The 13,289-nt window shown below is 41.7% G+C and overlaps 1 protein-coding gene across 2 annotated transcripts in view; it reads right to left on the bottom strand.

Moving 5' to 3' along the window:
* Window positions 1-13,289, bottom strand: part of LOC126335042 (uncharacterized) — a 107,045-nt gene that overhangs the window by 19,507 nt on the left and 74,249 nt on the right. The window contains exon 6 of one of the 2 annotated variants that reach the window (XM_049997912.1): window positions 6,737-6,835. The exons of the other annotated variant lie outside the window; for it this stretch is intronic. Within the exon in view, the coding sequence (XP_049853869.1) occupies window positions 6,746-6,835 (90 nt within the window). The 3' untranslated portion in view covers window positions 6,737-6,745. The remainder of the gene's footprint in view (window positions 1-6,736; window positions 6,836-13,289) is intronic. 2 annotated transcript variants of the gene reach the window in all.

Here is a 13,289-nt window from a genome sequence, read left to right on the forward strand (position 1 = left end):
GAAAATTTTATATTATATTCTAATAAAAATTTGGATGTACATATGCTGTATGCCAGCTCCTCCAAGATTTATGTTCACAGGAAATTGTGAAATACATGGTTAGAGTTTACAACTATATAGAAATTAAAAAAGACTTCAAGTTTCTGGATATTTTAGTCAATGTCCAGTACACTAGTAAACTTGGGATTTTATTACTGATGATCTTAAAAGTTTTGTAAATCATCCTTTTGAGCTTTAAAAGCCGTCTTTCTATGTCGATGTGTATTGTCATTCAGTAGTGGAAGGTTTTTATTAACAAAAAATATAATTTTTTGGAACATAAACTGAAAAAAAAACCTGGTCCAGTTAAGGGCTTAATATAATGAAATATTTTCTTACAAGTTTCTTTCTCCTGTTTCACCCCCTCGGGGTTTGAATTTCCAAAAACACTGAAACATGTAATTTTTTTTTTTTCTGTTGATACTTGAGAAGTCATATACCAGCGTTCATAGATGTAGCTTCAAAAATACTTTAGTATTTCTTTAATACTGATTTATTTTCAAAAGCATTTTCACCTACTATTTTATCCTCTTAGTGGTTGAATTTCCAAAAATGCTTAAACACACAATTTTTTTTTCTGAGGAACCAAATATCAATTTTTGTAGTTCTAGCTTAAAAATTGCCTCAATAACAATATATTTTGAAAAAGCCTTTCATCCCTTATTTCACCCCCTTGTTTTTATCCTTAGTGTTTTGGCTGCACAACGATGAGTCAGTGGATCAGTCAGGCCCCATTCCACACCCTTAGAGGCTGCATTTCCAACTACAGTGAAACATGTATTTTTTCCAGCAGTGAAACACTTAAAAAAAAAAAAAAAATTTCTAGCTGAGATGTCACATACCTATTTTCATAGATGCAGCTTTAATAATTCTTTAGTAGTACTTTAATCATGATTTATTTTCAAAAGAATTTTCACCCACTATTTTACCCCCTTAGTGATAGAATTTCCAAAAATGCTGAAATGTGTCTTTCTTAATTTCTTCTGAGAAACCATATGCCAATTTTTGTCTTAATACTGACATTTTTCAGAAAAACCTTTCATCCCTTATTTCAGCCACTTGGGGGTAGAATTTAAAAAAATCTCGACTTAATAAAAAAAAATCCCTCCTTAAATGACACCTTTTGCAATTGCCACTATATAGGCAACTGATAGTAGTCTGTGTAAAGTAATATAAGTACAGAGTGAGTCAAAAAGGATTTACAATTTTGGAATGATCTAGAAATTTATTGAGACAACTTACAGAATCAGTAGATGTGTCATTTCGTAGCGAACACCTTCTCCAAATTTCAAGTTTCTCTCATTAGCAGTTTTGGCTGAGTGATGATGAATCAATCAGTCAGTTAATCAATTAGCACATTTCCTTCAGACTTTAAATAAAAATTGTGTACACAATATGCACTGTTTTGTTTTCCTTGTCACAGTCAATTTTAAGAGGGAAGTAGTACTTATGGGCTGTCTAGTCATGATTAGAATACTACTATGGGATCTGAAACTTTGCAATACTAGCAAGTTCATAGATTAAAACTGTGAAAAAGGTTGTTATTGAAGCTACAATCCTAAAACGTACAGTAGCTGGAGAGGCCTCTCCTGCACTCCTTATATTGATGATCCTAACTGATTTACCCATTAATTTTCATTTTAAGTGACTTCATTTCCCAATCATGGTTTTGGATGCAGTAATCATAAACCAGGCTCAGTGTCAGAGAGAGAATGAATGAGGAGATGGACAGAGGGGGGAGAAAAAATGGACAAAAGGGGGAAGGAGAAAATGGACAGAGAGAAGGGAAAAGAAGAGGAGATGGAGAGAGGGACAAATTGAGGGGAGGAGAAGATGGACAGATAGAGGCAGGGAGAAGGGCATTAGATGTATTTACAATTTCCATGTATATTTAGCATTCATGAAGCATTGCCAGGTTCACTAGAGAGAAAAAGAGAAAGAGTGCCTTTTAATATGACAGGTGTTTCTAAAATATTTCTGTTCATTGATGACAGTAGCTTCGTAGAGAAGGATGTTGAGTGCAACATAGGTAAAGTATCAAACAATGCAGTACAAGACATAAGTTCATAGCTTGTAAAAAATAAATTGATGCTAAATCACAGTAAGATTCAATTTTTACTGTTTCTAAAACACAGCTGAACTAAAGCTGACATTCAGATTCCACAGAGTGGGTACATGATTAGTGAGCCTGACAGTTTGTTTTGTTTTTGTTTTAGGGAGCGAAAACAACTAGGGTCATCCGCACCCATGTCAAAACTGTAGAACACGAAGAAAAAGAAAGGAGTTAAAAACGACTACATGTCAATTCCAATCGATGGAAGAGAAGACTGCTGAAAACAGAAACGTGCAGAAAGGTCTATAAATACTGAGCAGTGTTCCGGAAGCTGATACCGAAAAACGTTGGAGCTAATGACAAAGGCATACCTGACACCACGGTCAGTCCAAGAGCCACCAGTGTACACTAAGGTACCTTTGCGAAGTTCTATGCATACGTTGTGAAACTGAAAGTAATAGAGCGAGGCTGGAGTAGTGTCCTCAGGAAGCAAATGAAGGCCAGGTGAACACCAGCCACCACACAAAGATGAGGTGGTCAGGGGTTCACATCCACCACAAAAGTTGCGGGGAGCATGAACTTATGCTGCCGGAGCAAGAGCCAAAAGCGAACTCCCAGAGGCAACAGAGAAAAGGGATGCGTCCCGTACTGGCAATCAAAGGAGTCACTGAAGAAGGAGGCATAGGATGGGTGGCCACACATGGCAGGAAAACGGCATGCATATCTGCTGAGGAGAAAGTCACGACAGTAGGACAGCAGTAGTTTGGTTGGTTCTGCATACAGACTCTCAACTGGGCTAGTGTAAAATGCAACAGTGGCCAAACGGGTGCCACGATGGTGGATAGTATTGAGATAGCGTAAGAGGGACGGATGTGCAGATGCATAAACAAAGCACCCACAATCTACAGTTTTCAATGGACAAGGGACTGGAACAAATGGAGGAGGGTGGTTCGATATGCACCCCAGGAAGTACCACTGAGAACACACAGAACAGTGAGGGACCGCATACAGCGGGCTGCCAGGTAAGACACGTGGGAGAGCCAAGAAAGTTTCCTATTGAGCATGAGCCCCAGGAATTTCGTAGTTTCAACAAACAGAAGAGCTACACGCCCAAGATGTAAAGCCACTGGAAAAAACCAATTGTGCCACCAGAAATTCATACAAACGGTTTTGTCAGTGAAAAAACTACAGCCATTGTTGATGCTCTATGAGTAAAGATGATTGAGACATTGCTGAAGATGCCACTTGATGAGACAAGTCCATGAAGAACTGCAACAGATGGCAAAATTGTCAACGAAATAGGAGCCACAGATGCCCGGTGGGATACAGGCCATTATAGGGTTAATGGTGATAGCAAAGAGGATGATGCTCAGGGTGGAACCCTGGCACACACCATTTTCCTGGATAAAGGTGTCCAACAAGGCAGAACTAACACTTACCTTGAAAACTTGGTCTTTTAAAAATTCCTGAAGGAAACGGGCATGCAGCCATGGAAGCCACACATGTATTTAGACTATGGAGGGTACCAGTCCTCCAGCAGAAGTCATAGGCTTTCTCGAAATCAAACATGGCCACAGTCTGAGATTTCCACAGAAAACCATTCACAGCATGTGTGGACAAAGTGACGAGATGGTCAACTGCAGAATGCTGTGCTCGAAATACACACTGTGAAGTGGTTAGTAAATTGCGAGACTCCAGCCATCATACCAGTCGGGCATGAATCACAGGTTCCATCACCTTGCAAACACAGCTGGTGAGAGAAATGGGGCAATAACTAGAAGGAAGGTTTTTGTTCTTAGCGGGCTTAGGTATGGGTATGGCAGTGGCTTCACAGGGAATATGCTCAGGTGCATTTGTACGTATTAAGCAGAAAGTGCTTGTCTGCAAGAGAAAGGTGTTGCAACATCTGAAAGTGAACAGCGTCTGACCTTGGAGCGGAGGATCGGGATGAAGTGAGAGCATGATCTCGCTATCTCATAGTAAAGACGGCATTGTAACACTCACATTTCGGAGAAGAGAAGGGTACTGCCTGAGCTGCCTCCACTCGTTTCCGATGGAGGAAGGCAGGATGATAGCGCGAGGAGCATGAAATCTCTGCAAAATGGTGGCCCAAGGTATTGGAGACAGCAATGGGGTCCACAATGATATTGTCTGCTACTGTCAGGCCGGAAACTGGGGAATGAATCTTGGTCCTGGGGAACCATCGGAGATTGGCCCACATGACAGAAGAGGGAGTGGAACTGTTAAAATAACTAGTGAATGAAATCCAACTAGCTTTTTTGCTACCTCAAAGAATGTGACTACACTGCGCATGGACCTGTTTATAATGAATGCAATTTGCCATCATAGGATGATAGTTAAAAATGCGGAGAACACATGTCCGTGTGCAAATTGTGTTCTGGCATGCCTCAGTCCACCAAGGGATCTGGATATGGTGTTGTAAAGAGGAAATGTGAGGAATAGAATGTTCTACGATGGTAAGGATAACGTTTGTAGGATATTCCACCTAAACATCACACCAGGGGAAATGTTGTTCGTTAAAGGTCACCAGGAAGGAATGAAGCCTCCGCACTAAGCTACCTTTTGGGTGTGCACAAACAGACAGCATAGGGGAAATGTTTGCTTGAGTATGTGTCAGAGAGAACGAACCACTAGAGATGATGGGCAAGTTGGGCAGTGCAGAAAGATAGGTCCAAATAGAAATAAGTGTGCGAGGAGTCTGAAAGGAATGTGGGAGCTCCTGTGTTAAGGCAGAAAAGGTTAAGTTGATTAAGAAGGTCAGCCAACAGGAAACCTCTTGGACACGTTCTGGGTGAACCCCAAAGGGGATGGAGCGCATTAAAGTCACTGAGCAGCAGAAAGGGGTGAGGTAGCTGCCCAATAAGCTGGAAGAATTCTACCCTGGTGACACTGAATGACGGAGTGCAAAGGGAAAAGGTCAAGTGAAGAAGGAAAAGGTGAACTGTAACAGCTTGAAGACGGGTAGTCAGGGAGATGGGTTGACTATGCATGTCATCCCATATGAGCAGCATGACTCCCCCATGAGATAAAATGCTGATCTCAGGGAGAAGGTCAAAATGGACAGAGAAGAAATTCCAAAGCTTAAAGCAGTCGTGAGGATGTAATTTGTTTTCTAAAAGCAGAGAACAAGTGCACCCTGAGATCCTAAGAGCAGCCTTAAATCCTCTTTGTTGGATCAAAGGCCACAATGTTCCATTGGAGGAGAGTCATGACAAGGAAAAACAAAGGAGTGTCACCTCGGCATCTGCCAAGTGCCAGCCTGTGAAGACATGGTGCTCCAGAGGCAGGAGGATTCCGCTCCATGAGGTATACATAAGTGTCTGCTGTCCAGTGCAGAAAAATGGTTGGTGGTGCGCTCCGGTGACATGGAGGTCAGCCCAGTGAGGGTATCACATGGCCACACTGTCAAAGAGGATCTTTGAGTCGGCGAAGGAGAAGACCGTTTGCCTTCATTGGACTTCTTTGAGCATTTCTGGTTAGCAGAAGATGATCAGGTGTTGGCTGGCTGGAGGTACATAGGAAGTCTTCACAGTAGAATTCCATCTGTCATTTCTGAAGACCAGTTGTGTAACTGGTGACTTTGCCCCGAGGTGAGAGTCTGATGACTTGTTGCACAGCTGATGAGGAGAAGGCAATGCTACCATGACACTGGGCAATTTCTCAACCTCAGTGGTGAATTTGAGGTCTCATGTCTGTGGGGCCACATCCTTTGTGGAGCGATATATAGCAAGAACAGTACTGTAAGTGCCGGATGGTAGAAAGCAGGATTTGCAACTAGGCAACAACTTGTGAGTGACAGGGTACAGTACTTTTTCCTTTACCTGGATCTCCTGGACAGTCCACTCATCAAGATACATGGGACAATCTTGAGAGGCAGCGACATGATTAGCTCATTGTGAGAAACTCCCCCATGACTGTCAGTGTCTCCGATGGCATGCTTCATCCAACTGGGGGCCCCCTTCACAAGGGGCCGCACTTGCCTTAGGTGATTGTTCACACCTCAGGCCATACCTCCCGAACACCGGACAGAGGGACCGACCGGCAATTTGAGAAGATAGCAGCTCAGACAATCACCCTTGCCTGACCCTGGCATGTACCAGGGGGTACATGCAAACCCTACCTGTTGACCAGTGGCTGCGAGTTATGCCTTACCCAATCACCTGTTAGGTGCCACATGCATGGGCTGGCACTCAGGCGTAAGGAGTGTACAGGGAGGAAGAAGGAAAAGAGGAGCCTCAAACGCAGATGTGAGACTGTTCTTATGTAGCTAGGGACAAAGCAGAACATTCCCAAAAACACCCCAGACATGTTCCCCAAGAAAGGGGGAAAAGAATAGCAAGAGGATAGACATACAGCATGGGAGGGAAAAGATGCTGCACAGGCTGGGGCCCCATGGTAGCCAAGCATGAACCCGCCAGAGAGCAGTGAGCCCTCTGATGGAGAGTCTGGACAGTCCAAATTCCTAGGTGTTTAGGTTGATGGTAAGCTTTCAAGTAAAAGCCCATGTTTGCGATCTTATTCAAAAACTGAATGCTACAATATCTATTATTAGAAAAGTAACTGCAATAAGTGATAGTTCATCATGAAAACAGTATTCTGTCACGTCCATTTTCAATAACCTACCACAAGAATTTAAGAAATCTTAGAAGTAATCCTTGCAATTTCAAGTCCAAACTGAAGAATTTCCTCATGGCTCACTGCTTCTAATCTGTTGGGAATTACCTGGAAAAAAATTTAAGCAAATCCTTTGTTATGTAGTTGATTGTGTTGATATACACTCTGAAGCTTGTCATTTGCATAGAATTCATGTAAATTTTATATTATCTATTATTAATTTTTCTGGTGTTAATTTCACGTGATGACTTGTTCCATGGTCATGGAAATTAGCTCCTACCAAACTAGACATGTAAAATAAAATAAAAAATTTAGAAAGAGAAAGAAAGAAAGCAAGAGAGAGAGAGAGAGAGAGAGAGAGAGAGAGAGAGAGAGAGAGAGAGAGAGAGAGGGGGGGGAGGGGGGAGGGGGGAGGGAGGGAGGGAGGGGGAGAGGGAGAGAGATGTTTGCAGATGTTGCCCTTGCATGTAAGGAAGTCATAACGCTAAAAAACTAGCAAAATGAGGGAAGACCTACAGAGGATTGACACCTTCTGAAGGGTTAGCAGCTAGCTCAATTACACGTTTCCTGAACAATTACAGGAAACAATCACATTCATTAAATATCTGGGAATATTCACACGGGGTGATTTAAATTGCAACAATTACACGAAACTAATCTTATGAAAGGCAAACACTAGGGTGAACAGATTTCTACTTACTCTAAAGAAGGCATGTTAAGATGCTGACAGGCACAATTAAAAGACACTTACATAAAACTTTCGGCCACAGTCTTCAATAGCAAAAGAGAAACACACACCATTCATACAAAATGATTAATGGAAAATCTCATATAAATATGTGAAACAAATACTAACAAGGATATAGAGGGGCTGGTCAGTACTTACCTCAACTCAGTACAGCCGATAGATACACAAAACAGAACATAAAATTTACATTCCTAGCTTTTGGAACTTTGTTCCTTCATCAGGGAGGAGAGAGGGGAAAAAAGGGAAAGTGGATTCAGTTACTCACAACCCAGGTTATGAAGCAACATGGAAAGGGAAACAGGGAGGGTAGTAATGATGGAGGCATGGTCATAAGAGGGAAGCAAAAGATATTCTACTGTAAGTACTGTGCCAGCTTCAAACCAGAGAGGGTGCATACAGAAGTAAAGAGGTATATAGTGAAAAGATAAACACAACTATGTAGGAAGAAAAGATACATGAATGGCTAAAGAGGAGAGGGAAAAAGGAGAAGACTGAAGAGTAAATGGGAGTGAGGTTGTTTAACGTGGGTTCAGTCCAGGGGGATTCACTTTTGAAGGCCAGACCTACAAACAAATCAGGGGAACGGCCATGGGAACCAGGATGGCTCTGCCCTATGCTAACCTCTTCATGGGCCGCATGGAGGAGGCTTTCCTGAAGACCCAACAGCTGCTTCCCCTGGCCTGGTATAGGTTTATAGATGACATCTTTGTGGTCTGGACTCATGGTGATTAAACACTCCTTAATTTCCTCAATAACCTCAACTCCTTTTCGAATCTGAATTTCACCTGGTCCTTCTCCAAAACACAAGCCACCTTCCTGGATGTTGACCTTCATCTTGTTGAAGCTCACATCCACATCTCTGTCCACATCATACCCACAAACAAACAACAGTACCTTCACTTTGACAGCTGCAATCCATTCCACATCAAAGGGTGCGGGGCAAAGTCAGGACATGCGGGGACCAAGCAGCAATCAGTATTGTAATTGTAAACTGTCAAAGCTGCATTGGTAAAGTACCGGAACTTCAAGTGCTGATAGAAAACACAGAAGCTGAAATAAGTTATAGGTATGGAAAGCTGGCTGAAGCCAGAGATAAATCCTGCCGAAGTTTTTTCAAAGACACAGACGGTGTTTAGAAAGGATAGATTGCATGCAACCGGTAGTGGCGTGTTTGTCGCTGTTAGTAGTAGTTTATCCTGTAGTGAAGTAGAAGTGGATAGTTTTTGTGAATTATTATGGGTGAAGGTTACACTCAACAACCGAGTTAGGTTAATAATTAGCTCCTTTTACCGACCTCCCGACTCAGCAGCATTAGTGGCAGAATAACTGAGAGAAAATGTGGAATACATTTCACATAAATTTTCTCAGCATGTTATAGTCTTAGGTTGAGATTTTAATTTACCCGATATAGACTGGGACCCTCAGATGTTTAGGATGGGTGGTAGGGACAGAGCATTTATTGAAACTATACTGAGTGCACTATCCGAATATTACCTCGAGCAATTAAACAGAGAACTGACTCGTGGAGATAACATCTTGGACCTACTGATAACAAACAGACCCAAACTTTTCGACTCTGTAAGTGCAGAACAGGGAATCAGTGATCATAAGGCCATTGCAGCAGCCTTGAATATGGAAGTAAATAGGAATATAAAAAAAGGGAGGAAGGTTTATCTGTTTAGCAAGAGTAAGAGAAAGCAGATTTCAGCCTTCCTAACAGATCAAAATGAAAATTTCTTTTCTGACACTGACAATGTTGAGCGTTTATGGAAATAGTTCAAGGCAATCGTAAAATGCGTTTAAGACAGGTACGTGCCGAGTAAACCTGTGAGGGACGGGAAATATCCACCGTGGTTCAACAACAAAGTTAGGAAACTACTGCAAAAGCAAAGAGAGCTTCACTGCAAATTTAAATGCATCCAAAACCTCTGAGATAAACAGAAGCTAAACGATGTCAAAGTTAGCATAAGGAGGCCTATGCGTGAAGCGCTCAGTGAATTCGAAAGTAAAATTCTATGTACTGACTTGACAGAAAATTCTAGGAAGTTCTGGTCTTACATTATATCAGTAAGTGGCTCAAAATAGCATATCCAGACACTCCGGGATGATGATGGCATTGAAACAGAGGATGTCACGTGTAAAGCTGAAATACTAAACACCTTTCTCCAAAGTTGTTTCACAGAGAAAGACCACACTGCAGTTCCTTCTCTAAATCCTCGCACGAACGAAAACATGACTGACATTGAAATAAGTGTCCAAGGAACAGAAAAGCAACTGAAATCACTCAACACGCTGCTCTTCTTTCGATCTTCTCTCTCTCCTCTGTCAACCCGACCTGGTATGGATCCCACACTGATGAGCAATACTCAAGTATTACATAGAGTACGCGAAAGAACTTGGCCCCCTTCTAACAGCCATGTACCGCAGGCCTCTAGAGGAACGGAAGGTTCCAAATGATTGGACAACAGCAAGATAGTCCCAGTCTTCAAGAAGGGTCGTAGAGCAGATGCGCGAAACTATAGGCCTGTATCTCTGACATCGATCTGTTGTAGAATTTTAGAACATGTTTTTTGCTCACGAATCATGTCATTTCTGGAAACCCAGAATCTACTCTGTAGGAATCAACATGGATTCCGGAAACAGCAATCGTGTGAGACCCAACTCGCTTTATTCGTTCATGAGACCCAGAAAATATAAGATACAGGCTCCCAGGTAGATGCTATTTTCCTTGACTTCCGGAAGGCATTCGATACAGTTCCGCACTGTCACCTGATACACAAAGTAAGAGCCTACGGAATATCAGACCAGCTGTGTGGCTGGATTGAAGAGTTTTTAGCAAACAGAACACAGCATGTTGTTCTCAATGGAGAGACATCTACAGACGTTAAGGTAACCTCTGGCGTGCCACAGGGGAGTGTTATGGGACCATTGCTTTTCACAATATATAAAATGATCTAGTAGATAGTGTCGGAGGTTCCATGCGGCTATTCGTGTATGATGCTGTAGTATACAGAGAAGTTGCAGCATTAGAAAATTGCAGCGAAATGCAGGAAGATCTGCAGCGGATAGGCACTTGGTGCAGGGAGTGGCTTCTGTAAAATATCTGGGAGAATGCGTGCGGAACGATTTGAAGTGGAATGATCATATAAAATTAATTGTTGGTAAGGTGGGTACCAGGTTGAGATTCATTGGGAAGGTCCTTAGAAAATGTAGTCCATCAACAAAGGAGGTGGCTTACAAAACACTCGTTCGACCTATACTTGAGTATTGCTCATCAGTGTGGGATCCATACCAGGTCGGGTTGACAGAGGAGAGAGAGAAGATCGAAAGAAGAGCAGCGTGTTTTGTCACAGGTTATTTGGTAAGCGTGATAGCATTACAAAGATGTTTAGCAAACTCAAGTGGCAGACTCTGCAAGAGAGACGCTCTGCACCATGGTGTAGCTTCCTGTCCAGGTTTCGAGAAGGTGCATTTCTGGATGAGGTATCGAATATATTGCTTCCCCCTACTTATACCTCCCGAGGAGATCACGAATGTAAAATTAGAGTGATTCGAGCGCGCACGGAGGCTTTCCGACAGTTGTTCTTCCCGCGAACCATACGCGACTGGAACAGAAAAGGGAGGTAATGACAGTGGCACGTGAAGTGCCCTCCGCCACGCACCGTTGGGTGGCTTGCAGAGTATAAATATAGATGTAAATGAAGTGTTCTATGTGCATCTGTAATAGCAAATTAAATATTATTGTGATTGTAATGATTTCTTTTCTATGTACTTATGGGGTATTTTTACGAGTCCCTGTCAGCAATAAGTTGTAAATCAGTTGCTTTCTCTGAATTTAACCCTGAAGTGGGTGCACTGATGGTAAATGCACCAACCACAAATAACACTGTCTTGTATCATTGAAATTATGTGTAAGAGTTGCAAGCCCACACCTATTCCTTCATTGCAGCTTCAGCTACCACACTGATAAGTTGTGGTGTCGTAGGTCCAAGTGAACAACAGTAATATAAAATAAACAGTGTGCTTGGCAAGAAAAACTTGCAATCCATGCAATAAAATGATCCAGATTTCGAGCTAGTGGTACAATCCCACAATCAGCCAGTTGTCAACGAGATAACTAGCAATCGAAAAAGTGTTTGGCTATGATCTGATGCAACTATGCTGTTTAATGCTTCAAGTGTGTCATTCTTGTGGGGTACCACTTGTACGCAGTGTCAGAGAGATACAATGAAAGTTGATTTTATTATTGTTTCACTAAACAGTGATTTAGCTCATATAAAGTTATGCGGCGTCAGAGCAATACAATGAAAGTTAATTTTATTATTGTTTAATTAAACAGTGATTTAGCTCATATAATGTAAGTTCATTTTATCATTGTTTAATTAAACTAAGAGTAAAATGTGATCCTGATCATACATGTTTACCTAGGTAACATAGAGACAGGTATTCTTCACATATGTGCAAAGTAGACCGCACGTCCGCTCGTGTTATAAAAAGAGGTACGCCCACTTGAGGGTCAAATAGTCACTGGGCAGGGTTGCCTAACAGCAGTTACTGATGGAGCTTCAGAAACTTCATCTACAAGAAGACGATGTAATATTCTGGTGGACACAACTACAACTGATACTTAAGTAGCACTTTATGTTTTCACTGAAGCAGTGTTGAACAGAAAGCTAGTCTCTGTCTCAAATAGCTATCTGCTGAACATTTCAGTTAATAACAGGTACAAGTCACAGATTAATACTTGTCTCCTGTAAGGCCAAGTGTTAATAGTGAATTGGGTCAAGGGGACAGGGAGTTAGTAATTCACAGAACGAATGACAGTAAGAGCATTCATCTATGATAGTAGTTGCAGTAAGAGTAGGGTCCTGAGGCGGGATTCTGAATGAATTTATAAGAACCTGTATGACTATAAGTATAACAAGGGGTAACTGGTCAGACAACCCACGTCAATGTGTTTAGAGATAAATAAATACATTTAAAGAAAATTATTTACCTGCTGCTTCAACAGCTCATTCCTGCCAAAACAAATTCTTTTCCACCAGTCAGCTAGGCCAAACTAAGCAACCGACAGGTCCTACTCCCTCTCATCTCTGCTGTAACGCTTGATTAGAGTAATTAAAACAACAAAACAGACTCAGTGTTCCAATTGTGCTATTCAGGCTTCACTAACTCTGTACTTATGTATTCGACCTGTGCCAGGACATGACAGTTGTTAGCTTTCAGATGAAAGATTCGTCCAAAAGCTAACAATATTCTCTGTCTTTTCTGTTCCTACTGACAACTTTGTGCCTCAACTATTTGGTGAGTTGTTGCCTTTACTCCTTAAATTACTTACTAAATTAATGGTACTAATCAATGCCCATTATATATATATATATATAAAACAAAGATTCCAAGACTTACCAAGCGGGAAAGCGCCGGCAGACAGGCACATGAACAAAACACACAAACACACACACAGAATTACTAGCTTTCGCAACCGATGGTTGTTCTTCAGGAAGGAGAGGGAAAGACGAAAGGATGTGGGTTTTAAGGGAGAGGGTAAGGAGTCATTCCAATCCCGGGAGCGGAAAGACTTCCCTTAGGGGAAAAAAAGGACAGGTGTACACTCGCACACACACACACACACACACACACACACACACACACATATCCATCCGCACATACACAGACACAAGCAGACATATGTGCCCTGGTGTAAAGAAAAATATTGAATCTGTCACAAATAACAACTAACCAAAAGTATGGTTCAAAAATGTTTATTTAAATCAAATCATTACCTGTTTTGGATTTATTACAAATCCACCTTCA

The sequence above is a fragment of the Schistocerca gregaria genome, chromosome 2 (genome assembly GCF_023897955.1).
Source record: "Schistocerca gregaria isolate iqSchGreg1 chromosome 2, iqSchGreg1.2, whole genome shotgun sequence".
Lineage (NCBI taxonomy): Eukaryota > Metazoa > Arthropoda > Insecta > Orthoptera > Acrididae > Schistocerca > Schistocerca gregaria.